The 15,496-nt window shown below is 41.0% G+C and overlaps 1 protein-coding gene across 1 annotated transcript in view; it reads left to right on the plus strand.

Annotated features, from left to right (window-relative positions):
- Positions 1-15,496, plus strand: part of SLC26A7 (solute carrier family 26 member 7) — a 251,360-nt gene that overhangs the window by 165,692 nt on the left and 70,172 nt on the right. Inside the window, exons 9-10 of the mRNA XM_030216448.1 lie at positions 3,819-3,896; positions 15,068-15,163. Coding sequence (XP_030072308.1) covers positions 3,819-3,896; positions 15,068-15,163 — 174 coding nt within the window. The remainder of the gene's footprint in view (positions 1-3,818; positions 3,897-15,067; positions 15,164-15,496) is intronic.

Genomic DNA, 15,496 nt, shown 5'->3' on the forward strand with positions numbered 1-15,496 from the left:
AATCATAGTTACCTGATGCTAGGGTCCTCCATGGGGGTCAGCACCCAAGACAAAAGATCTGGGTATCGTTGTAGACACTATGCTGAAATCTTCTGTTCAGTGTGCAGTGGTGGCCAAAAAAGCAAACAGGATGCTAGGAATTATTAGGAAAGGGATAGTAAATAAGACCAAGAATAATATAATGCTCCATTGTGCAACCTCACCTTGAGTATTGCATTCAGTTCTGGTCGCTGTATCTCAAAAAAGATATAGCGGATTAGAAAAGGTTCAAAGAAGAGCGACCAAAATGATAAAGGGAATGGACCTTCCCTCATATGAGGAAAGGCTAAAGACGTTAAAACTCTTCAGCTTGGAAAAGAGACAGCTGAGGGGAGATGATTAAAATAAATAGGAGGAAATATTTTTTCACTCAACAAATTGTTAAGCTCTGGAACTCTTTGCCGGAGGATGTAGTAACAGCGGTTAGCGTTATCTGGGTTTTAAAGTTATTGATGGAAAAGTTCATAGTCTGCTATTTATTTATTTTGACATTTATACCCCATGTTATCCCAAACATACTGGATAGACATGGAAAGCCAATTCTTGCCCTGTGATTGGTAGCATGGAATGTTGCTATTTGTGTTTCTGCAAGGTACTTGTGACCTGGTTTGGCCACTGTTGGAAACAGGATACTCGGCTAGATGGACCATTGGTCTGACCCAGTATGGCTATTCTTATCTTCTTAATGAACAGTTCCTAAAACAATGGGTAAACTTAAGTGCATACAGGCTGTATATATGTAATTTAACCCACATAGGTGGGCAATTTTGTAAAAGCCTTGCATTACATAGCTATAGTTTGGGTTCCTATTTCCCACATGCATCACTTTGAAGTTGCTCACATTAAATGTCAACTGCCATTTGGATGCCCAGTTTTCCAGTCTCGTAAGGTCCTCTTGCAATTTTTCACAATCCTTCTGCGATTTAACAACTTTGAATAACTTTGTGTCATCAGCAAATTAATTGCCTCACTAGTTATTTCTATGTGTAAATCTTTACTATCTACCCTTCTCCATTGAGAATACTGACCATTTAACCCTACTCTCTGTTTTTAAAAAATCTTTTAGCCAGTTCTTAATGCACAATAGGACACACTTGTAGTAATGAAAAGTTCATTACCACAGTAGGCCTTGAAACATCCTAAAGATGACTCTGTCATTGAGAAAAGTAGAAGGGGCAAACCCATTGATAGATTTGCAGTTCAGCATGTGGGTTGTAAAGGACAACAGTACTGAAAGGGAAGAGACAGGAAGGTAGTTGTAAACAAGATGAGCAAATTTGGAACAATGGTGAGACTAACTGGGGAGACCAACAAGCAGGTTGTTTCAGCAATCCAGACAAGAAATGAAAACTGCTTGGAGAAGTGATGAGCAAGCAATAAAGAGAGATGAATAGGTTTTTCATGCCATAGAGCTGGTGTCCCAGAAACAGAGAAAATAATGGCAGAATTGCCAGACATAAGGCTTTACATACAAATTCATGCATCTAAGGATTCTCTGTTTTTCACCAGTGTTTTTTGGATTTCTGTTACTATGACCACTTCCACTTGGAGGGTGGTAGCAATTTATAAACTAAAAAATTGATCATGAAATACTCTTTTTCTACTTGTTCTCTCAGCTCTTCAGCGTTTTTCATACTATGTACAGCTGGCAAGCTTCCTTTTTCTTTTTTTTCTCAAATTGTTATGAGAAAGGGTGTCTGTAAAATCAGTGTCTCACAAATTGCTTTCTGATGGGTTGCTGGAACAAGGCTGTTGTTCCTCAGATAGCTGCTAATCTTGTTTACAACAATTTCAAGTCTGAAGCTAGCAGCTCTCATTCAACACACATTTCAAGGACATTGTCCAGCTGGAGCATAAATAAGTTTTTGCATGCCAGGCTACAGACCATGTAAGGGAATCGGACCTCCAGCTCCCACTCCCCCCCGTCGATGGAGCAACGATTTCTGGGGGTTTCGGGGGCTGGAGACCCACCGATCCTCCAGCCCCCACCCCCCCCCCGTCGCTGGGTGGGAGGGTGGGAGAGGGTTTGGCTGGCGGCGGCCACGACGTTTTCTGGGGGATTGGGGGGGCCTCGTTGTTCGGGCCTCGGGGCAGGCTGTTTGACAGGTTTGGGCTTTTGACAGCCCAGACCTGTCAAACAAGTGCGGGAGGATTGTGCTGAGCGCATGCTCGGCACAATTCTCCCGCACTTTAAACATGATGATCAAAGATAATAGCGCTGCTTAGATTTGCATGCATTATCTTTGATCATCGATGCAGAAAAGCCCTGCACTGTCCCGGCTCTATTTTTAGGGCGCTGTTTGGAACAGCGCAGGGCTTTTGATCATCTGGGCCATAGTTAGGCAGATGAGAATATCCATTCTTAAAGAAGAATGAAAGGAAGTTAAAAAAGTGAAGAACTAGGTGGTGAGCTAAATATAGGGAGGAGGCGAGCAAGGGTGATACAAAAGGAAGTAATTTCTTCTGGAAAGAGGATTTTTAACCTTTTCTCCCTGCTGTAACTACTGAGCTTTTGCCTAGCATCCTAATTTTTGGAACAGCTTAATCAGGTACATGTGACTGTAAAGGGCCCTGTGGACCCTTTTACGAAGTTTATAAATTTATTTAATTATTTATTCATTCATTCAGTACTTGATATACCACTTTCTGTGACAAACCCTGTGCTCCTCCCAATGGGAAGCATAATATGGTTCACAGTTTAGAGCATGGACTGAACCATCTGCTATGGCATTCCCTTAGGAGTGGCCACAATGGTACAGCCCAATGTGTTAGGAAGAGAATCCTGAGAATATTCTCAACAGAGGTTTCTGGACATGAGAACAAAAAGGTCAGTCTTCTGTCTCTGAGCATGAGAAGGACGTTGTAAAGGGATGAAGCTCTTGTCTGATTTCCTCCTGTAGCTACTGAGGGCCATACAGTAAACTCTCTGTGATAAGTACATAAGTATTACCATACTGAGACAGACTGAAGGTTCATCAAGCCCAGCATCCCATTTCCAACAATGGTCAATCCAGGTTACAAGTACCTGGTAAGATCCCAAAACAGCACAATACATTTTATGCTACTTATCATAGAAATAAGCAGTGGATTTTCCCCAAGTCCATTTTAATAATGGCTTATGGACTTTTCTTTTAGGAAGCTATCCAAACCTTTTATAAACCCTGATAAGCTAACCGCTTTTACTAAATTCTGTGACAACGAATTCCAGAGTTTAATTACACGTTGAGTGAAGAAATGTTTTCTCTGATTCATTTTAAATTTACTACTTGTAGTTTCATCGCATGCCCCCTAGTCCTAGTATTTTTGGAAAGAGGAAACAATCCCGACATGTAAATTAGGCATGGAGTGGGTTTATTCTATAACAACGCACATAGATTTTAGAAACATCCACAACCCGCCCATTCCACTTCCATAACCATGCCCACTGTTCAACTGTGCAACTTAGAATTTATGTGTACCATGTTACAGAATACGCTTAGCGAGTTGTGCAATTAGTGCTGATAAATTGCTTGTTAACATCCAATTAATGCTAATTATCTAGTTAAGTAATTTAGTTATATGCATTGTTATAGAATAAGCTTTGATTTCCACATGGAAATTAAGTTGCCGTATATAGAATCCCAGGGACAGTGGCAATATTGAGCTGTGAAACAGATAGAGCTACCCCAGTCACAGCTCAAATACGCATTTTCAGCGCCACTATCGGATAATGTAATACAATGAGATGATACATGATATTCTTAAGAAAATGATTCCTATGTAACTTCTTTGTTTTTCAGGTGGCTTGCTTGATATCCTGTGGTTTTATCCTTGTTGTTATCTACACAATGGGCACATTGCTGTATTGGCTGCCAATGGTACTGTATCTACAATTTTTTACTTTTTCAATAAAGAATGTTCAGTGTACAGTTCATTAATATTGACTCAATCGCCGGACTGCCCCAGCATTGCCTAGTCAGTGCTTCGGTAGTCAGAGGGGATAGTCACTGGCAGTGACTAGTTAACTGCCATTGAATATCCTCTCCTGACCTGCTCAATATGGTTTAATCAGGCAGGCTCACCACTGCTCCACCAGATATTAGTTCTGGTTCATTACTATAAGACTTGCTCCTGAAACCATTTAGCTGCCATTAACTTTCTTTAAATTAGTCACCTTACTTTCTAACTCCTCTTACTCTCTTTCCTGTCTATATATTCCATCTTTGCTTATACCTACACTGTCAATTAAAATGTTATATTACGTATTGTGTTGGCATTCTAAGTAGTATACTATGCAATGCTTTGTATTGTTATTTGAATGCTTTTACTGTTGTAATTGTCTATTGCCCATGTTTGATTTATTCTTATTGTACACCACCTTAAGTGAATTCCTTCAAAAAGGCAGTAAATAAATCCTAATAAATAAATATAAATAAAAAAGCCTTGAATAAACTGATCACTTGTCTAACATCAATTCAAGAATGGGCTAAACACAACAAACTTTGCCTGAACCCAAGTAAAACCGAGCTTCTCTGGGTCCCTAACACAAGTGGATACATAACTGACATCAAAATCCCTTTTAGGAAGTATGAACTCCCCCTCAAATCACAAGTCAGGAACCTTGGAATACAGTTAGATTCAACACTTACTCTGATCCCCCAAATCCAAGCAACCTTTAAGAGCTGCTTCTACTATTTGCAACAGCTACACTGCCTCTCTCCTTACATCAAAAAGGTAAATCTTATTCCAGTTGTGCATGCCATGGTAACATCAAGACTGGATTACTGCAATGCACTATATAATGGTCTGACTACAAAGGGCCTGCACCAGCTCCAGTTGATTCAGAATGCAGCAGCAAGACTCATAGAAGGTTGCAAGCGACATGACCACATCACACCATTTTTGCAAAAACTTCATTGGCTACCAGTACAATACAGGGCTAAATTTAAAACACTATGTGTGATCTTCAAGGCCCTGAAAGGAAATGGCCCCGAGTATCTGAAGAATAGGATGATCCTTCACAAAACATTTTATACTGCTTATCCCAGAAATAGTGGATTTTCTCCAAGTCCATTTAATAATGGTCTACGGACTTTTCCTTTAGGAAGCCGTCCAAACCTTTTTTAAACTCCACTAAGCTAACCGCCTTTACCACATTCTCATAAGTGGCCATAATCACTGGTTTTGAATGGAGCTCTGAAAAAAGCAAAAAACAACTCCCTCACAGGAGAAAAAATTGCTACCATTAAAATAAAAACAAAAATACCTTATCAGTCTCTTCACTATCGGTGTTCAATATTAGCTAGAAAAGTTCAAAAATTCAAAACTAAACCTTTGGATCAAAATTCACCATGCTGCAGCTATAAAAACTGCTCGGCTATTGAAGTCAAAGAATATCCACTGTCCAATCACTGTAGCACAGGGTCCAGCATCCTCGACAAGGGTCCCCCTTGTTTCGTTCAAACTCTTCATCAGGACGAATACCACATAAACTTGTAGACCTTCAGTGGCAGTTGAGGTTTCATTTAAAATTTGTTTGTTATTCCGGCTTCTTCCTTTATTGTTCAAAACAAAATAATGATGTTTGATATTTAATTTGATAATTTTGTTCTCCAATTTTGTGATAGTTGTGATAATGATAAGGACTGACTTTTATGCAGTTCTGTTTATGTGGTGACTTTGGCCAGTTAAGTGCTGAATATCAGCACTTAACTGACCAAATGCCGACTCCGCCCTGGAATGTCCCCAAAATAGCCAGTTTTGCTATAAATGCTAACTGGTCATTTTCAGTGGCATTAATCGGTTAAGTGCTGCTGAAAATGACCGGTTAACCCTGAACAGGCGATTTAACTTTCCAGTAGCCATTTCTGGCAGGTTAAATCGCTTTGAATATAAATCCCTAAGTGACCACAGATTAGGAATAGAAAAATGCAGAGAAAATTTAAATTGGAAACTCCTAAGATATCAGACTCTGCATGAAGCAGTAGCATAGCCAGAAGTCAATTTTTGGATGGGCCCACGGGTAGGTTGGGTAGGCATGCATTTCCTCTCCCCACCTCCCCCCCCCCCCCCAAAAAAAAAAAGGTGAGTATGTACAACAACCAAGCATGCCTGTGGTGCTGGTGTCAAAGTCACATCACTGCCACTAACTGTCACAGTTTTCTGAAGGGACTCAGCAGGCTGCTGAGTCCTCAGGTGGTAGGGTTTGGAGATCCCTGTCAACTGCATGAATGGCATGCTGCTGCAGGGTGGGCCTGAGGCAAAAGGTGGATGAGCTTAGGCCCTCCAAGGCCCAGCAGTGGCTATGCCCCTGGCATGCAGTGCAGTGCTGAAGAAACACTAATAGAAATCCATGTTCTACACTGAGAAGAGTACCAAGATATAAGAGATACACATTCCTAATGCTGATCTATTCTGATTCCTAGATAGAAAATAAAATCTCCTTTTCATCTTCTGTTTTCTCTCTCTCCTCCTGTCTTCACTTTCTTCCCTATATCTCTGTCTAAGATTGATCTTTCGCCTTCATTTGTCTTTTCTGCTTCTCACCACTCATACATATCTTTTTCTCCCCTTCATCTTCTAGTCTGCAATCTCTCTTTTTCAACTTCTTACCTATCAGCTTTCTACTTGTTCCCCTGTCTCATTCCTCCAGTCCCTGTTCCTGTTCTCTCATATCCATTGTTTATATTCAGCTCCTCTGCAGTTCTCAAATATTTTGTTTTGTCTCTGATCCTCTCACAAGCCCTAACTCCACACTTTCTCTGTCTCTAGTCTCTTTCCTCAGCCCCATTCTCACCTTATTACTGCACATACTCATTCCTTTCCTCTCTCTTCCCTCCGTAGCCTTATCCTCTAGCACTGCTTTTCTCTCTCACCACATTCCTCCAGGTCATTCAACCAAATGTCAACCCATCTGTACCCTTCATCGCCCTTCTCTGACAGCCCCTCATCTCAGAGGCAACATAACAAAGGCAACAAACACACCAAACCATGTTCTTTGCATTCAAAGAACTTTAATTCATAAGTTCAAGACTCGACATGGGCCATGTTTCGGCTACTAGGCCTGCATCAGCAGTTTACAATAAAAACTTATAGAAACCAAAAATAAATATCAAAATGCATGTCAAAAAACATGTAATTAAAAAAAAAAAAGACCAATTGAAATAAAAACATAAATACAAATGATCCTGTCAGCAAAAACATAAAAACCATGAGTAAAAATTACAATACATATGAAAACATATGATAAAAAACAGACACCAATTGAAATAATAATAAAAAAATATCAATATAAATAAAAAGTAAAAACACAAATGATCCTGTCATAGATAAGCCATATATAGAAGAGCAAACTTAAAAGAAAAGTGTAAAAATAGACAAATTAATGCAGATTTAGACCAAAAGCATTTCATTATCATACTAGAGGGGTAAAGGCCTTATCCATATAATCAACACTACATTTACATGTTCTTATCATTATTAAGAGGTATCATCTTTGTTCATATATTCAAAAACATATGTCTACATACTTGAGTTGTTGCTACAAGTGCATTTAATATCTTAAGAAGATCATATCACCATACAGACGACAAAAAAAAATTTAAAGCATAAAAGGTCATGAAAAAAGCTAACTTTCAATACACAGTGTCAGTGAAAATCATTTCATAGATATGACAAACAGAAAAACATAAATAAATAAAGGACTGAAATTACTTGAAACTGTAAAACAGATACCATACTTCTGTAAATATTGTGTACATCAGAAGACTCCTTTGCAAAATGAAAATGCAAAAATAGATTTTTTAAAAATCACCTGCTTAGTAATATAAAGCCCATTTGAAACAGAAAATGAAACTAGAGGTGAAAAATACAAGGAAAGTATAAAAAAATACTGTGGATGCTGAAAAAAATCTGACAACCCCGAGCTAAGGGATCCTTTTTCTAAGCCATGGTAAAAAGTGGCCTGCGTTAGTGTAGGTGCGTGTTTTGGGTGTGCACCGGGCCAGTTTTTACCACATCTGCAAAAAGGGCTTTTTTTAAAAAATGGGACGTAAAAAGGGCATGCGGTAAAACTGAAACCAGCTCATGCCTAAAACCGGCCTGAGCCCTTAACACCACTCATTGATCTAGCGGTAAGGGCTCCCGCACTACACGTCTGGTGACCGGTCAGCTCGTATCAACTGCTGATTACCACTGGAAAGCCTGTGCGTGGGAGGAAATAAATAAATAAATCATCCAGGCATTATGGGCGCGTGGCAAATCTGAAATTACCGCCAGGGGAACGGAGTAGCCTGGAGGCAGTCTTATTTTGGCGCATGCTGCATGCACATAGAGCCTAATGCACCTTTGTAAAAGGGTCCCTAAGTGTAATAAACACCTCATATACTGAAAAAAGTATGATAGACACTTCAAATACTAAAAAAAAGTGTGCTGAACTGTGCAAAGACGTGCCTAAACTGTGAAAAAGACACTGTGCTTATCAATTTCAAAGTTAATGTTTGGCAGGAACCAGAAGAAACAATGACAGAATTTCTGCGCTTGGGGTCCAGAAACCCAAAAGAGAGATACCGGTAGGAGGGGAGGGACTAGTAGGCTCAACTCAGGAGAGAGACCTTGGGGTGTTGGTGTCTGAGGATCTAAAGGTGAAGAAACAATGCGACAAGGCGACGGCCGTGGCCAGAAGGATGCTAGGCTGCATAGAGAGGGATATAACCAGCAGAAGAAAGGAGGTGTTGATGCCCCTCTACAAGTCATTGGTGAGGCCCCACTTGGAGTATTGTGTTCAGTTTTGGAGGCCGTATCTTGCTAAAGATGTAAAAATACTGGAAGCGGTGCAAAGAAAAGCTACAAAATTGGTATGGGATTTTCATTGCAAACCGTATGAGGCGAGACTTGCTGACCTGAACATGTATACCTTGGAGGAAAGGAGAAACAGGGGTGACATGATACAGACGTTCAAATATTTGAAAGGTGTTAATCCGCAAATGAACCTTTTTTGGAGACGGGATGGTGGTAGAACTTGAGGACATGAATTGAGGTTGAAGGGGGGCAGACTCAGGAGTAATGTCAGGAAGTATTTTTTCACAGAGAAGGTGGTGGATATGTGGAATGCCCTCCTGCGGGATGTGGTGGAGATGAAAATGGTAATGGAATTCAAACATGCGTGGGATAAACACAAAGGAATCTTAGCGGAGATTAGGTGGTGACGCCGGTAATTGGGAAGCAAAACCGGTGCTGGGCAGACTTCTATGGTCTACGCCCTGATCTTGACTGAATAGATATGGATGGGCTGGAGTGTAAATTTTAAGGGGTTTCGACATTAGCTTCAGAACTTAGTACAAGAACAGTGCTGGGCAGACTTCTACGGTCTGTGCCCTGAAAATGGCAAGGACAAATCAAACTTGGATATAAAGTATCACATACCATGTAAAATGAGTTTATCTTATTGGGCAGACTGGATGGACCGTACAGGTCTTTATCTGCCGTCATTTACTAGGTTATTATGTAGATATTGATCAGGTGTGCCTCCAGGATTGATTTGGGTAACACTGACTGACTTACTATTCTTTACATTCTGAAGCAGAACTTCCAATGCATCCAGTTCTAAAGGGGGAGGATTTTAGGCAAGTTCAGAATTGCTGACATCCATACAATTATGCACTATGGGACCTGCAGAACTGATTGGAATAGGTAGAATCAGAGAGTACAAATGCCACACGGTTTTGGGATTTAATTAAAATCCAGGACTGGCCCAAATGTGCCTGTCTCCTAGACTTTGGTAGCTCTGACTACTCTCCTATCCTGCTATACTCTGATTTCAAAAGGGAATACAGATGTAGTGCCTGATAACAAGTCTAGTGCCTGGTTCTATGCAGTGTGGTTTACTTACAGTTGGTCACAAACAGAATGAAGGAACCTCCATGAATGGGATGCACCAGGTGAAACACAGTAGAGGATAAAAAGGAAGACCTCTCGCAGATGATGTCCAAAAAAGTCTTTATTTCAGTAAACTTGAAGACCAATAGGAGACTTTTTCCGATGATCTTTCTGGGAATATGTATGATGTGACAAATTCCTAGGTAGGAACATTCCCCCTTTTTATGTATTATTTTATCTTCATGTATGATTTAAATATTCTGTATTTTATACATTTATTTATATGTTTTAGTTTTTTATTTGGTTGCATTTTCTGTATATTTTTTAGACCCCTGATGCAGGCCAGTAGGGCCTTTATCAGGGGTCTAAAAAATGTATAGGGTCTCTTTTATTGGTCTAGAAGTTTACTAAAATAAAGAAGTTTTTTGGACACCATCTGCAAGAGATTTTACTTACAGTGGGGACATGGAATTAAATTCTAGCCTATGAAACTCAATAGATAATGCAAATGCAATAGAAAGGTTGATTCTATAGCTAAACCTATGGTGGAAGACAGTTTATAGAATATTAGCAGTCTGTACATGCTGACAAGCAAGAAGTTTGCAGATTTTACCAGTCTTGCTTCATACAACTAAGCTAAACCTCAAGAGTGCTTTAAATGTTTGGAGAGGACTGTTCATGCATATATAACTATCACTTCACTGGTTTCCTAAGTGAGACTTTTAAATGTTTTGACAGTGCAAACAAACATGCAAAAGTAAAACTGGACTTCTTTGCTAGTGATGGTTCTGATAAATTATCTTTTGCAGGAAGAATGGAAAAGTAATCATGACAAAATCTTGCTCCTGCAGTACTACAATATATACAGTGTTAGCATAAAAGTCTTTTGATATTGTGGCAACCATGCATTAAAAAAATGCAGAGAAGAGGGAAAACAGAGACAGATGAAAGGAATTGTCTCAGTGTGTAATAATAACTGAGAAAATTATACTACAAGAGTCACCTTTTTAAAAAAAAATGGAGTTAAATAGCAATATGAAAGGGAATTTGAAGTTGCTGTTTTTACAGTTTGAAAGGTATTTTGCAAAAGGCTCACCAGGTACGTCTCTTTTGCAGCACACAAAGCAGGGTCAGCTAATTTACAAAGAAACATGCTCAAAGAAAGAGTGCCATTGTTTTGGGAGATTTTTTAACAGGGTGGAAAGCACAACTGCCTCCTCAGGCTCTGCTCCAAACCCAGGCCTAAGGGTCCCTTTTACTAAAGTGCGCTGAAATCTGGGTTTAGTGCATTATGCCACAGAATTTTGCTGTGCGCTAAGCCCAGCTTTTATGCAGTACAATTTACATTTCTAAAAAATATATATTTTTATGCAGTTACGGCCAGATTCTATAAATGCCGCTGAAAAGTTGGCACTGATAAAATTCTACGCTCATTGCTATTCTATAAAGGGCACTTTGGGATATGAACACTCTGTATAAAATAACGTTGGGCACTGCATTTGGCACATAACTTTGGGTGCGAGGACTTATACCAATTGAAATCTGGTGTAAATCCTGGCATGCAAATTGGACGCAGATCTCCACTATTCTGTAACACTGCACTCATCTTTTGTGACCATCCCTGACCTGCCTGTGCACCTCCCATGGCAACGTTTCGATAATACGGTTGGGGCAGGCCAAATGTCAGAGATGGCCGGGTTTGAGATGGCCGGCATTGTTTTTCGCCGATAATGGAAACCGATGCCGGCCATCTCAAACCCGGCCAAATCCAAGGCATTTGGTTGTGGGAGGGGCCAGCATTTGTAGTGCACTGGTCCCCCTGACATGCCAGGACACCAACCGGGCACCCTAGGGGGCACTGCAGTGGACTTCAAAAATTGCTCCCAGATGCATACCTCCCTTACCTTGGGTGGTGAGCCCCCCAAATCCCCCCAAAACCCACTACCCACAACTGTACAACACTACCATAGCCCTAAGGAGTGAAGGGGGGCACCTACATGTGGGTACAGTGGGTTTCGGGTGGGTTTTGGAGGGCTCCCATTTACCACCACAAGTGTAACAGGTAGGGGGGGGGGATAGGCCTGGGTCCACCTGCCTGAAGTGCACTGCACCCACTAAAAACTGCTCCAGGGACCTGCATACTGCTGGGTATGATATGGAGCTGGGTATGACATTTGAGGCTGGCATAGAGGCTGGCAAAAAATGATTTTTAATTTTTTTTTGGGTGGGAGGGGGTTGGTGACCACTGGGAGAGTAAGAGGCTGAATGAACAGAGGCTTCCCCCTTCAAATGGAAAGCAAAACACAAATAGGGTCATCATGCAGTGAACTTGTACTGTCAAAGAAGAGAGGAAAAAAAATCCCATTCCAGTTTATTTGCCCGTTGCTCTCCTTCACCTGCATATAGCAGTAGATTGCAAGAAACATGGTTTCTTGAGGAACCAATAACTAAGTGCTCTCCTTCACTACAAAGCGTCTCACACGAAGAGGCATATAGTCAGGCACCTCCAGGTACCATGGGGCCAGGCAGTATCCAGTGTAACATAAATGGTCCAAGTACGTTGCCCTGAGACAAAAAGAGAATAGCTGCCAGCTGTACTTCCAGATACAGATGTGTTTACCATAAAATCTAAGAGGCTTATGAGTGTGGACAGCTGGCCATGGAGGCTCGGGCTCAGCTCATCTAGTAAGTAAGATTAGTTTAAAAATTGTACTCCCAGTGCTCACCACAAACGCACCGTCAAGTCCCAGATGATAATGTATTCATCAATTCAGCGTAGAATCCATGAAGTATGTAGAGCTGAGTCATGCTGCAAAAATGCTGAAGGGGGACAGAAAAGTCAAAGGATTAGTCATTCAAAAGCTGACAAGGAGACTAGCACTGATCCCACCAACGCTGTTTTGAAACATAGAGAAAAAAGAAAGAAAAAAAAAAAAAACAGGTTCTGGGGGGCAAGCTGTGAAACAATAGGTTCCATTGCAGGTATTATGCATTGTCTTTCCTTGAGAAAGCCTCCAGATGATCTACTTAGGTAATAGCCTCTTGCATCTGTTCAAAGAATTGTGCATGGCCATTGGCAACTATCTTTAGTTTAACTGGTTAGAGTAAACTGAAATGAATCTTATGCTGGAACAGCCAAAAGCACAGAGGTGCAAATGCTCTATGGGCCTGAGAAAATTTGTTCAAATAATCTTGAAATCATAAAATTCTTTTATTTTTATACTCTAGGGTTTTGCCCATCTGAAGAGCATGTAGGATGTCCATGTTATGGCTATAGTTAAGCACCTGAAAGTTCACTACTCTACGGCATGCAGCCTCTTCCTGCCAAGGCCCCACCCAGTGGGCTTCCTCCACCCAAAGTGGCCCTGCGGAGTCTGGCAATCCCAAAGAAGTCAGCAGCCAGGCTTCCAGTAGCTCCCTTAGTTCTTGGTCCACAAAGCTTTCTGTCAGTCCAACTAAGCAGAGTTTATTCCTCCTAGCTCCATTTTACTCTCCAGCTCATAGAGGCGCTGAAGAGTCGGCTGCCGCTCCACTGTCTTCTATATTACCAGCCTGCTGCTAGACCGCTTGCAGTTCGGCAGAAATGATGGTAAAGCACTGCTCCATGCCATCTAGCTTGTCTAATATAAAGCTGGAGCTGCCTGCCAATAGTGTGCTCCATTGCAGCCTGCACCTCTGCAGTGATCTCCACAGTCAAGGCTGAGCTCAGAGAGGGAAGCAGTGATGCATGCCTGCCTGCCATTTTAGCTTCTCTAGATTTCCCTTTGTCTTGCTCCTTCCTTGTGGATTTGGATTCCATCCACCTGCCGTGTGACTGCTATCGAGTCTGAGTTCTAGGCTATGTTTCCCCAGGTGTTAAGTGGAAAAAGTTGGGGTATTTGCTGTTAACGAGCACAGGCATAATGAGGATTATCTCAAGCAGCAAAGTTCTACCATCTTACCTCTCCATGACTCACTCTGTGACAAGAGTTAATGTGGGCACAGTTACTGCCTCCTAAATAGGAGGCGCCAGGGTCGCTTTACTCATACTACCCCTCTTCCTCAAGTCCCTTCACTGGCTCCCTATCCGTTTTCGCATCCTGTTCAAACTTCTTCTACTAACCTATAAATGTACTCACTCTGCTGCTCCCCAGTATCTCTCCACACTCGTCCTTCCCTACACCCCTTCCCGTGCACTCCGCTCCATGGATAAATCCTTCTTATCTGTTCCCTTCTCCACTACTGCCAACTCCAGACTTCGCGCCTTCAGTCTCGCTGCACCCTACGCCTGGAATAAACTTCCTGAGCCCCTACGTCTTGCCCCATCCTTGGCCACCTTTAAATCTAGACTGAAAGCCCACCTCTTTAACATTGCTTTTGACTCGTAACCACTTGTAACCACTCGCCTCCACCTACCCTCCTCTCTTCCTTCCCGTTCACATTAATTGATTTGATTACTTTATTTTTTTTTTTTGTCTATTAGATTGTAAGCTCTTTGAGCATGGACTGTCTTTCTTCTATGTTTGTGCAGCGCTGCGTACGCCTTGTAGCGCTATAGAAATGCTAAATAGTAGTAGTAGTAGTAAGTAGTCCTGTGTTAACATCCTGCATGTATGTTGTGCTAATGGTTACATTAATACATGGCCTGCAATAAAAAATAGAAGGAACACCCCTAAAAGGTGGTGCGTTAAACTGGGGCTTAACATGCAGTAAAATCCTGCATTACAATGTGTTATACCCAGATTTAATAAAGAGGCCCCTTTTTTGTTTCTAAAATGGATGCTCCAAGTAACTAGAGCATAAATGTCCATTTCTTCATGTTAGGTTAGAACAGGCTCTAAGATGGGAGATCCTGGTCTAAAATACTAGCGGAATGAGACGTCCCAACCTTGACATCCCAATTTCAATTTGTTTGTCCTTTCTAGAATGCCACTTGACAGCACATAGGAGGCACCTGTACTGCTGCATAAAATAGGCATCTCTTTTTGTGGGACTTTTCTGGTAAAATTAACCTCATACTACACATTGTACATTATTTTTGGTTGAGAAGGCAATTGATGTATAATTATTCTTATCATTTGTAAATGTACTTTGATATTTTCAGCAGTTATTTCAGTTTTTCAATATTTAGAGTATGTATGCAAATCTTGAAATTGGAAATAAACATTGTTGCATGGCATTTGTTTTCTTCCAGTGCGTTTTGGCAAGCATCATTGTTGTAGGACTAAAGGGAATGTTAATGCAATTTTGTGACTTAAAAAAATACTGGAATGTGGATAAAGTTGATTGGGTAAGTACACTATCATCTTAAGCTCACAGAAATACAGCTTTGAATGTATAGAAACTGTTTCAGACAGCTGCAGTTTATCCTAGTGTGCACATTAGGAGGGACAGCTTTGGTAGCGCACCTAATTGTTGAGTTACAGACATGATTTCAAACATGCAGTAAACCTATCCGATTAAAGATCAGGTTGTGGTGTAACTAAATATATGTTCCTAACATGACCCATTGACAAACAGGACATACACTGGTCAATATTCAGGTGGTCAGCATGTTTTGAATGTTGACCAACACATGCAGAATTAGGCTTGGATTTATTTTTGTTACATTTGTACCCCGCGC

Source organism: Microcaecilia unicolor, chromosome 1, assembly GCF_901765095.1.
Source record: "Microcaecilia unicolor chromosome 1, aMicUni1.1, whole genome shotgun sequence".
Taxonomy (NCBI): Eukaryota; Metazoa; Chordata; class Amphibia; order Gymnophiona; family Siphonopidae; genus Microcaecilia; species Microcaecilia unicolor.